The sequence below is a fragment of the Thunnus thynnus genome, chromosome 3 (genome assembly GCF_963924715.1).
Source record: "Thunnus thynnus chromosome 3, fThuThy2.1, whole genome shotgun sequence".
NCBI lineage: Eukaryota > Metazoa > Chordata > Actinopteri > Scombriformes > Scombridae > Thunnus > Thunnus thynnus.
The window spans coordinates 18,895,267-18,907,528 of record NC_089519.1 but is presented as its reverse complement, the minus strand read 5'-3'; the positions used below and the strand labels follow the sequence as shown (position 1 = coordinate 18,907,528).

Sequence of the window (12,262 nt, the reverse complement as noted above, 5' to 3'; positions counted from 1 at the left end):
CTTGGAGCAACTCATGTAAAGGGTTGTCATGATTTCTGTGTAAATTTTAAAGAAAGATAGCCAACGGAAAGAATCCAAAAACAAATTTGAGATATTTCTGTTGGAAACATCAGGAATATCACAAACATCTTCACCCACCAATGGTTTTTATAGAAGTTGGTTATTGTGAATGTACAAAGTTGCAGAATTAAACTCTTTTCAAATGACTTTCTACCTCTTAAATCACCCTCATGTCCATCACGGCCCTTGTGAATCAAGTTTCATAGTTTAAGTGAGAGTGAGATTCCACACAGTGATTTACACGGTACTGTACAACTGATTCTACTATATATTCACGTTCATCCACACTCCCTCCAGATGTCTCATCTGCTTCATTCAAATGTGATTTATCATCCTCTATTCTTAGACCCACAGTGTGGATTAAGTAAAAAAGGATAAGATATATATATACATATACATTATATATATATATACACATTATATATATATATATACACATATACATATACATATACATATATATACATATATATACATATATATATATATATATATATATATAAGATAACCGATCTTGTGTAGCTACAATAGCTATGCAGATTACAGTAAAATTCTGATACACGACGTTCATTTCTGGAAATTGATAAGAGCATTATGACAATGCCAATATGTGTGTACCTTGGTAGAAGAATCAACAGGTGCTCCTCTCTCCAACAGTTCCTCTACTAAATCCTTGTGTCCCTCCTTAGCTGCCAGATGTAGTGCATTCAGACCGTTCTGGAAAGGAAAACAAAATATCAATGTAAGATTTTGAGAAAATAATGTAGCAAAGAGATGACTGAGTGGCACTTATGGAATAATGTTACAGATACGCGCCAGACCTTAAAGCTCAGGCATTACATACACCTGCATTACATCATAAGTGGTAGAATATACAGGGAGTGGACACAGAAAATTAACAACTACAGAATCAATTGCACTGCAATGCAATATCCTTGCAATAACCCATGTGAAGCTTATAATGTAAAGCTAAATTGTTGTTGAAACTATGCCAGAGAAGTATCGATTCAAATTGTATATAGCACGTGATGAGGCAGTACATTAAGGTGTCGCATTACACTGTACAGCGTTTTTTTATTGTCAGCATAATGAACATACAGGCCAGTGGTCAATATTGCAACATCAAAAAAATGTCACATGCAGCAGGAATATTTTCTCAAACAATATTAGGATAAGAAAAAATATTTGAAAATGTTCTTAAGGGTAAAATATGCACTTCAGACTTTAAAATTAGCACATATCACATGTTAATAGAAGATATTCTTTCAGTGGGATAATTTACAGTTCTAAAAGATGTGCATTTCTACAAATGTTCAGCATTCAGGAACTCAAATGCAAAAAGACATGGCTGATTTTCCCCTCAGTCAGGCTTGGTGTGAGCATTACATCAAAGGCCTCTGATCCATCAACCAGAGCTACAGGTGAGCAGCAGCCGAGGAGGAGGAGAGTCATGTAAATGTTTCACCATATGGCAGGCGATCACAACTCAACTGATGTATTTATACAACACGCTCATGCATGCACATAATTCCTCCAAGACAGACATATGTAAACACACAGAAAAATGATTCACCTCATCCTCCTCTTCCTCCATTGTGCAGCGTGTCCCTCTGAAATCCGCAATCTAGAAGAGCACTTCAAATCGTGACTTTGTTCCTATCCTTCAGATTCTCCGCTCCTTTTGTCAAACCAAACGTCAACCTCTCTCTGTCTTTTCTCCTTTCAGTGCTTTCTGCTCCTTCGTAAATCTTTCTTTGCTTGTTTCTATCTTTTGCCTTCTTAAATTGTGCTCCAAATGTGATGACGCTCCAGCTATCAAGAATGGTCCTTTGCTTCCCTCCTGGTTTAGATCCAAAGGTCTGGATCTATCTTCTTCTTCTGTGCAGGCTCTATCAGATGGGTTACAGAGATGGACTGTGCCTCCTGGCTCTGGAGACTCCCCTGGCACTGATGTAAAGAGGAGCCGTTGTGTTGCAAACACTCGTATCATTGCCCCCTTCCTTCCCTCGCGCACGTACAGTATGCATGCACACACATACACATACACACACACACACACACACACACACACACACACACACACACACATGCTGAGTTGCCAAATGCCAAACAGCCAAAGGGGTGTCATGTTTCTGCACAGTCATAGAGGGTATGTAGGACACACACACAAACATGGATACTCATATTTAGAAGCTACTGAAAATGTCAACCTTTCAAAAAAAAAAAGAGGACATTCCTCAGAGGCCAAAGTATGTAAGTGAGTGTCTAGTCAAGTGAGCGACTGTCAAAGATATGCGATATGACTTTAAAAGGGTACAAATGATAGTCACCCTCCTGTTCTGTCCATGTCCTAATATCATATACTTAAAAGGTATGTCTTTATGTAAGTTCCTAATGAGCTTGCAATGGAGAATTCTGTTCTTGTATTTTCCTTTTATTGAAAGCCATAATAAGCCTCCTACTAGAAAGCTAACTTTGCAAAGAAGGCTGTTTGATAGGGTCCTGCTACAGACAGCAAATCATCTAAAGGAATATTTCTTCTTATCTCTTCTTACACCTGCGTTACAGCTGATGTTTGAAAACACAGGAAACTTCAACTTGCCATTTAAACCTCTCAGCTTGAACACAGTAACCATTTAAAAAAATGTAATCATGTAATTGTTTAGCCTATAAAATGTCTTAAAATTGCCTGTTCAAAATGTAAAGATATTAAACTTACAATGATATAAAACTGCAACTAACTATTATTTTCATTACTGATTAGTTTGTAGTTTATTTTTTACAATTAATTGATTACTTGTTTGTATTGTCTATAAACTTTTAAATGTATAGATTATTAAATAGTAAAAAATGTCCATCACATTTTCCTAGAGCCAAAGGTGACATTTTCAAATTCCTTATTTTATCTGAGTAAGAGTCAAAAACCCAAAGATATTCCATTTACAGCAAGATAAAAAAGATAAAATGCCCCAGATTCTAACATCTAAGAATCTGGAGCCAGCAATTTGTTGACATTTTTTCTTGATAAATTACTTAAAAATTTAATCAATTATCAAAATGTTGTAAATTTTTTTTCCTGTAGATCAACTAACAAATTAAGTGACTAATCGTTTCATCATCTAATTGTTTCACCACAGTCATCACAGGTTATGGGTGTGGTTATACTGAGCTGGAGATGCTTGTCATACTCATCTATGGAGAAATGTTCATCTTATTTGCACTGCCAATGTTTCTAATGCCATCACTTCAATAAATTATAAAATCACATTATCCAGTCAGTTAGTGACATTGTCACCGCAGTGCCATCAGGTGCTCTTTGCTGCAGTTTGGACAAGCAGAAAGTCACAGGCTTCAGATTTACACATTCGTTGCAAAATGGTGGCATCACTGACACAGCAAAAAAGATGCCATCTTATTAGAGCATTTCAATCACATTTCAACCATTATTTTTTCCAGGAAAGACAAACAAAACTCACAACAGACACACACATTCACCCACTCACCCACCCACTCACTCACTCACTCTCTCACACAACCTGATCTAAATCTCCTTTTCCTCTGAGCTGTAAGTGAACTTATTTAGCTAATGGACATGCAGCTCAACACAGTGATCCCTGGCAGTTTGTACTGTTGGAGCGACATGACATGACTGAGCTCCGTCCAGCAGAGATTAATATTCATGCCACTGTGACCACTGACCTTTGTTATAATCACACATGGAAATAAATGGTCAATTTTATTTGATGTCGTTTTATAGGCCTGAGTGTCAAATGGGATGAATGTTTGGGGCAAAAAGAGGAAATAATGTAAAATGCTTGCAGATTAAAGAGTAATATCACTCACCAGGGATTAACATTTGGGTAGATTAGAGGGGAAGTCTGGCCTTTAATTGTGAGGACAGAAACTAAACAGCTCACATACACACACATGCACGCAGACAAACGACACACTCATATGTAACAAACTCTCTCACACACAATATCTAATTCAGCTGGTTCAAAGTGACTACAGTCATTTCTCCTTCTCTCATTCCCACGAAAATGAACAGAAGTTACATTATATCTTTACTTTTATTTGTTGTGTGTCTATGTTCACATAGACACACTGCTAAAAGTTGCTAAAAACTGAAAGATAAATTAATCCAAGATGGTGTTTTGTTTGTCTCATTCATAAAATTTATTAAGGAGGATAGTTGGACTCTGGGTTTGGCAGGCAGGGAGAGTATCTCTGTCTCCCTCTCTAACTAACTTGGATAGCGTTTTGCCCTTGGTGCCAAACTCTGGCCCTCGCCACCTTGTTGCTGCTTTCTAGGATCTGGCTATTCAGTTATTAATGAACACACCGCCAAAGCAACGCTCAAAACTGTGCGATGTGTCAGCGTCTCCCGCTGACTTGTGGATGCACAGTATCACTTAAGTTAAGAAACCACAGATGATATCATATTAATTTTAGGATTCATTTCCTGAATCCAACTAGTATTGTAACACAGTTTGTAAAATAGTATGGATGTTAATCCAGCATAATGGTGTTTATCTAAGTGATAAAACTGTACTGATACTTGCCGATTAACACAAATCCAATATGTACTTGCAGATTAGGTCGTGACGTATTCCTTTCCTTAATTTTAAAGACACTGCAGATCAATCGACTGTTATTTCCAATTAACCAGATTGCACATTTCAGTTATATCATTTCATGTCTGTTGAGACTCTTATCAGTAGGGCTCTGCCTCTAATGACTGCAATGCTAATAGCAATATTAGAGATAATGGCCCTGTAATTGTGTGGAGTGCTTTTCCACAGACACGATTCTGATCTGCTCATTGCCTTGAGAGCAATTTTGCTGCTAATCACGAGTAACACAATACTTTTGAATGATTATCCGGGCATCATATTTCAGCAGATGTTAATTATCACTGTCAGAATAGTCACGCTGTGTGTAGTGTTTGTTTGACAAGGTCGAAATAGAAGAAGTCACTCCCCGGCTGCTATCAACAAAAACAAATGCATCAGGTTAACATGCAGCAGTAGTCTAGTAGTAGTCAATAATAGTCTGGATTTATTTGATGCTAGAAGTACACAAGTACCTGTACCAGAAACTGACAATGGTGTTGTGTTATTCAATTTTCTGTCAATCAACTAATCAATTAATAAACTAATCGTTGCAGCTTTAAAGATAGCAGATTACTGTTAACCATATATCACAGTCTGAGGACAGCTAACTGTTAAACCACATACCTAGAGGTGGAGTAAATGTAATGCACTCATTTGGAACTGTGTACATGTTTTTGCATTTAAGCATGTGTGCATGATGTGTATGCACACATGCACAGTCAGAAATACAGACATCACACATAACTGTAATGTAGACAGAAACAACACTGACAAGAAAAATGCACAGGAATATATGTGTGCCTATAAATTTTGAATTTCATTTCAATTAGCTACATCAATGTGCATGTGTGTCAGTTCTCTAATACAAAGTAAAATGACCTACAGATAACTACTAAAGGTCAATGTCATATGAACAACTGAGTGGTATTTATTTCTTGTGACTTCCCTAAAGAATCCTTTCTACTGTTTTTAAGCATACTGGCTGCTCACCTTTTCCCTCGACACAGTCACACACGCACAAAGTGAGAGCATCACTGGGATATAAATGAAAATGTCACTCACATTTTTGGTCACCTGACAAGGGCTCAAATGTAATCATCTGACCCCTGACAGATACTATGAAGGGCAGGGCTCTCCTGTTGCAGGGAGAGAGGAGTGTGTGTGTGTGTGTGTGTGTGTGTGTGTGTGTCTGTGTGTGTGTGTGTGTGTGTGTGTGTGTGTGTGTGTGTAATATCACAGCCCTGAATAGTCAGGCTTCCCTCTGGATAAACAAAATAAAACCCATGGTGCCCATGACAACAAATAGTAGAGCTATGGGTGGCTGCCACTCCCTCTCTGCCAACCAATTACAGCCCAGCATATAAATAGTTGTTATTAAAATGCTTCCAAATTAAAAAAGGCCAACAACAATGTGACAGTAGGAAACATGAAGAACACACAAACACACACATACACGCACACACCCACACACACAAACACAGTCACGTAGCTACTCTCTGTCTCCTCCGTTAAGCTACCTTGTGACTACTGTAAATCATATTGATATCACAGGGCAGGGGGGTGTAATGAGCCCTGGAAGTTATTTTGCACCCTCCCCACTCCCTGCCGCTGAGTGGAATGTGGGTGAGGGTGGGTGTGAGGGGTAAGAACAGCTGTCAGAGGGATGTAGATCCTTCAAATACAATTGAGATTGGAGGGAAGAAAGGGTGTGGTGGTGGGAAGTGGAAGGGAAGTAATTGTAGATCAGAGGGTGATTATGATGTTGGAAGCGGGGGTTGGCAGGTTAGGGTATGTGCTGACCTAACTCATTTGTATGGATGCCATCATGACACAGCAGAGTGAAGGTTAGATTTAGCAGATCTGAGAGGCAGACTTTGACCTACTGCTGTGACAGCAGCATTTATTGTATTTGTTGTGTGTTGGCTGGAGTGTGGGAAATAATTTGACTATTCAACAGCAGATTTAAGAAAAAAAATCACTGATTTGCCAATTCTGGGCCAGATGTGGTCATCTTTAATATGCAGAACACAGTCAAAAATGTGGGACATTTGCAAATAAAGAACTGCTGTAGAATGGACATGATAGATATTTTTGTTTCAAATAAGACTAAAATTAGATTTTGTTGAATAAAACAGCTTTCCTTGACTGAAATGTTACAGACAAAAACTATACTAAAACTTATAACAACAACACAGAAACACACTGAATAAAAAATAAATGTTATGTCACAGGACTAAGACAGAATCTAAATATAAACTGGCTGTCAATATTAACACTGATGCAAACTGAAAGCAGAAAATACACAGCTAATGAAAACAGTGTAAATCCTTCAACTTTGTTGAAATGTTTTGGACTGCAATCAGTTAATATAGTTTGATACTATACATATAGTATTCTGGCACATAAACAAGAGTTTTGAACCATATATTGCAACTCCATGAGGTCAATAATAAAAAAAGCTAGACTGTAAGACACTCAGCAGTCATATTCAGTTTCCAAAGGTAGCGCAAGAATGACAACGCACATCACACACAAGAGCACAAAGAGAAATGTCATTAGGCACCAGATGCTACAGCAGAAGTAACATCTGTGGAGGCTGGTAAGAAGTTTCCTTACCTGGTTACAGGTGCTTATGTCAACTCCATTTTTCAGGAACTCAAGGACTTTATCAATGTTCCCTGATCTGGCAGCCCGCAGGAAACTGGTGTTGCTGTCCGACTAGAAAGATAAAGACAAATTGAAGCCAATATTAGAGACCGTAATACATGCTTTTTGTTTGTTTGTTTGTTTGTTTAGTTTTTAATGGTAAAGGTGGTGTATTTTTTAGATGTAGAAATTTAATAGTTTGGGTTGATTCAGAACATATCAAGGTTAGAGTGTATTCATTATGCAGCTATAAGCAATAGCTTTTTTAACAAACACATATACAAAAACTAACAATATTAAAAGTTTGGTTTTAATAACCTCTCTTTTTTACAGTCTAGTCATTAATTTTATTTGAGCGTTTTTGTCTTGGTTCTATTTACCTACACATCCAAATAAAAAAATTAAAATTATTAAAAAAAACTAGATGTAGCATGTTATTGCTGTGCATCATGGGAGTTTATTTGTTTATTTGGGGTGGCTGTGGCTCAGAGTTAGAGAGGGTCGTCCACTAATCAGAAGATCTGTCGTTCAATCCCTGGCTCCTCCAGTCCGCATGTCTAAGTGTCCTTGGGCAAAATACTGAACCCCAAATTGCTCTATGAATGTATGTGTGAATGGATGAATGTTGACATGCAGTGTAAAGCACATTGAGTGGTCAGAAAACTACAAAGGTGCACAATACAAGTGCAGTCCATTTACCATTTACCATGATAGATTGGCTAATATAGAGGGTTCAGAGTGTTTTATGGGAACTAGACTTTCTTCTTGTATCAATAGCTTGTCTGAGTGGGCCAGTCTAAATTTAAACACCAGACATTCAGACTGCACAAACAGCTGCCAAACACACACAGACACACACATAAACACTTTTAAGATGGCAAATAAATGTAGCTCTGTGTTTTGCTGAATTTATGTGCATGTACATATTGATTTTTTTATAAATTCACACATAAGTCCTCCAAAAATGTTGACCTAGTTATTTCTGAGAATGTAAGAGAAGAACCACATATCCACGGGGGCCTCTTCCTCTGACCTGGATTCAGTATCAACTGTAAACACTCCTCAACCTGAGTCCTCCTCACCATTTTACTGTAACATAACTCACAACTGTATGTAGTATAAATAGCTCTCTAAAAGGGTATAAGAGCTTAAAGGCCAACTGATATTTGATGTTATTTTGAGGCCAATACCTATACTGATATTTGAGGGTCTGAAAATAATTTAATGACTGAATATTCCTTCATTACACAAACATTTCAATGATCCCTAATATTAATTATTAAAACGTTGTGACAAGGATATACAGTATATAAAGATATTTCACAGCTGAACAATACGCTTTACTTTCAAAGCTGACACTAACAGTAAAGTAAGATCACAGTAAATTGTGAAGATCACTGAAAATGAAATTACTCTAAATAATGACAATAAATAAAAACACAAATGCAACAGTAAAGAATTTACCTGCCAACATACACTGATACCAATTCTGTAATAAGTAATATCAATGAATAATAATGCTTTTTAAGTCTGCTGATACATTTAGTGCTGAAACATATAATAACTGGCAATTATTTTTTGGATTACGAGATTATTCATTTAGTCTACGAAAATATCAGACAATAGTGAAAAATTCCCTTAAGCTCAAGATGATGTCATCAAATTGCTTGTTTTGTTGGAACAACACACAAAGAATATAAGATATTTAATATCAAATTACACAAAGCAAAGCAACAAATCAATTCAGCGATTAATTGACTAATCCTTTCAGATCCAGAAATATTACCGGTAGTAAGTCCTCTCCTTGTAGACATCTAATATTTCACCAGAATATTAATAAACATTTACACAGATATTACTTCACAGATTTTATGGAGCATCTATTGTGCTAAATGAATGCCACTCTACTTTTGCAAAAGACTACTGGATGTTTTGATTTGAAAATTGAGTGTTGACAAGGTTTTAACTTCTTTTTAGTGGGGTTAAGACAGAAACGTGCCAGTCAGATACTGCTGGGCGTTAACTCATGAAGTCAGCAGAATCAAACTCCTCGTTGCATGTCTGGGATCTAGCCACACCCCTGTGTAGGGTCAAGGGTCAAACCCCTGACATGAGACGTCACAACACACACACACACACACACACAAATACGCCAGGAGCAACATGTTGAATACAACATACTTTTGAAGCTTGCAGCATAAGTAACAGAAAATATGAAAGTCTTTATAACAGCAGAACCGCATCTCTCTCGCTGCTTCTTACCAATGAATCAACAAGTTCAGGTCCAGAGTCAGCAACCCTGTAGTAGTCAGTGTGTTCGTTTAAATCGTTGTCGCTCCCAGTGGCCTTTAAAGCTTTATCTGATCCACAGGCCTTACATGATGCTGCGTTACCCATGGTTACAATCCAAATCAGTTAAGAATTTCCTCAATATATCTGAAAACTGTGGCCTTAAGTGTCTTCACTCACTTTGGCGCTGTACTGTATGGCGTGCCAAAGTCCAATCCTTGTAGTTTCTCACTTTGCTTCCTTCGGTAAAAGCCTCTCAAGTCTACTTTCCTGACGTTCATCTGCATCAATAAATCCCGAAATCCATTAAATCTGTCCACGTCTTCTGTTCAAACTTGATGAACAAGCCAAATCTCATGCACTTACTTCACTATTGCCATCACTCTCTCACCCTCTCTGTGCCTTTCATATCCTGCCCAACTAAAACTCCTCAGCCTCGGATACCTCTGGCTCTGTCTTAGTGTGTGAGCTGCGCCTAGCCAAGGCCCAGTCCTGCCTACTCTTCCTCTTTCTCTCCTCTCTCTCTGTAGGATAACAACTGCAGTCATAAACTCTTTAACCCTTACTGTCTCTCCCACCTTAGCTATTTTTATCTTTCCAGACCCTCTTCCTCAACCAACCCCTTGCTGTGCATGCCCAGAGTGGGGTGCATGACAGCTGGGTTTAAGTCCAACTCGAGACCGCATGGCCTACATTGCTCTCTAGGAACGCTGAGGGTCATAACGTAGAGCGTGGAAGTTGAGCCTGATCAAGGTACAGTACTCAGGTCAAATTTCAGTAACTTACAGTCTCACACAGAACCTGTTTATCATTAGGGTGTAGTAGAAAATGTCTGACATGTAGACACAGTTCAGAAAACTTTAATGTTTTACCCATGTGCTTGGGATTTCTTCTGAACACATGCTTTTATGGCCATGATCGCAAAACATTCCATATACTGGATCATACTTTGGATAATGTGTTTATATGGCTCTTCAGATTCTGATCACAAATGTACAAAACATAATCAACAATATAATACAGAATATAGTCAGTATTCTAGTATGCTGTCATCACCCTTTCACAACTATCATATTTCAAATGATTTAAAATATGACCTTGTAGTGGAAATTGTTAAAGACATTACAAATTAAATAGAGTCAGGGCAGAAACTAATGATTATTTTCATGATTGATTAACCAATTAGTCTTTTAAGTCTATGAAATGTTGAAAAATAGTGAATTGCATTCACAATTTCTTAGAGGCCACAGAGATTTTTTTTAACCAAAATACATAATAAGATTGCTGAGATTTAAGAAGACAATTACCTCGACTGTTAAAAAAAATATACAAAGACAACTCTTTGCTTTACATGATCCATATATGTGCTCGACTGACAATTTTACACCTGAGTGTGGTATCACATGCTTAGAAAGACATTATCAATGTGCACGTATGTGTATGTATATGTGTGTGTGTATGAGTGTCTGTCTATGTCCATCGCTTTTGACTGCCTTTCCACTTGTCTGTCTGCTACTCTGTGTGTCTCGTTCATCTCTCTGCTAAGAAAGCTGCACAAAGAAAGATTGGATTGATTGAGAACCAGCTGTAATCTGTTTATCTGTACAGGATTTGTGTAGATTGACCTGCATGTTCTGTAATATAGTGTACTGGATTATACACTGTACTCTGTCCAAGTCTATGCTTACACTGGAAGAAAATCAAAACTCTAATCAGTATCATAAAAATCCCATTAGCAGCTTGGCTTATGTGTACATTAGGCCACTTACGGTGATTTTTCAACTCTGTGCTGGCCTGTATAAAAAGAACAAGTATACACACACACTACTGCCTTGATGAGGACAAATGTCAAACACAATATTGATCCTAATAAAGTAACCTGAGGTGTGTGGCAGTATCTCTCTAAGACTTACTACTATTTATCTACTCACATAAATTTAGAATATATGATTGGCATGCTTTTTTGGTATTCATGTTACATTATGGCCATGGAAAATGCTTTTGATTGGCTGGCAGACGATACATTAGGACACTTCAACAGTTCGATCAACATTCTAAATCAGTGCTTAAGGTAGCAAGTATCGCTCAAAACAAAGTGTATACTGACAACAAGTCAAGCTTTAAAAATACCTTTTTTTCTTAGAAGTGATAATGCACTGTGTTCCAATATAAGAAAATAATGTACTTGACCAAAGAAATTTCCGTCTTTCATTCTTTCTCCATGAAGTTGTTGTACATTATTCAGCAACTAACATATTCTTTTATTTCAGATATTACCAGAAGGTTCCATACAATGCCTGATACCACTGGTATGTGACCTCTCTCTGAGCATGACCCTTTCACACATCTGTCATCTATTCCACCACCATCCATCTCCCTCACACTACATGATAAACCATCTGAGTGGACAGCAGGACAGCAGCCACAGCACATTGCACGGTCAATCACATCCACATCTGTGCTATTCCCATAACCCTCACTCACACACAATGTCCTAACACCCACACGTACAGTATATTCTTAAAAGGAAATATCGAGAGGTGAATCAGCCTTTGTACAATATGTTGATGACATTGTAATGGGAATGAGCAAGATACCTGACAAAGTTGTGGAAATTCAGTGAGTCCATGTGGACAGAGCATTATGTGTGTTTT

General features: G+C 37.6%; 1 protein-coding gene across 4 annotated transcripts in view; it reads right to left on the bottom strand.

The window, feature by feature from the left end:
* Positions 1-12,262, bottom strand: part of ank2a (ankyrin 2a, neuronal) — a 142,455-nt gene that overhangs the window by 110,901 nt on the left and 19,292 nt on the right. For all 4 annotated transcript variants that reach the window (XM_067584553.1, XM_067584556.1, XM_067584554.1 and 1 more), the window contains exons 2-3: positions 7,290-7,391; positions 679-777 (exon numbers count right to left, since the gene is read on the bottom strand). In XM_067584553.1, the coding sequence (XP_067440654.1) occupies positions 679-777; positions 7,290-7,391 (201 nt within the window). The remainder of the gene's footprint in view (positions 1-678; positions 778-7,289; positions 7,392-12,262) is intronic.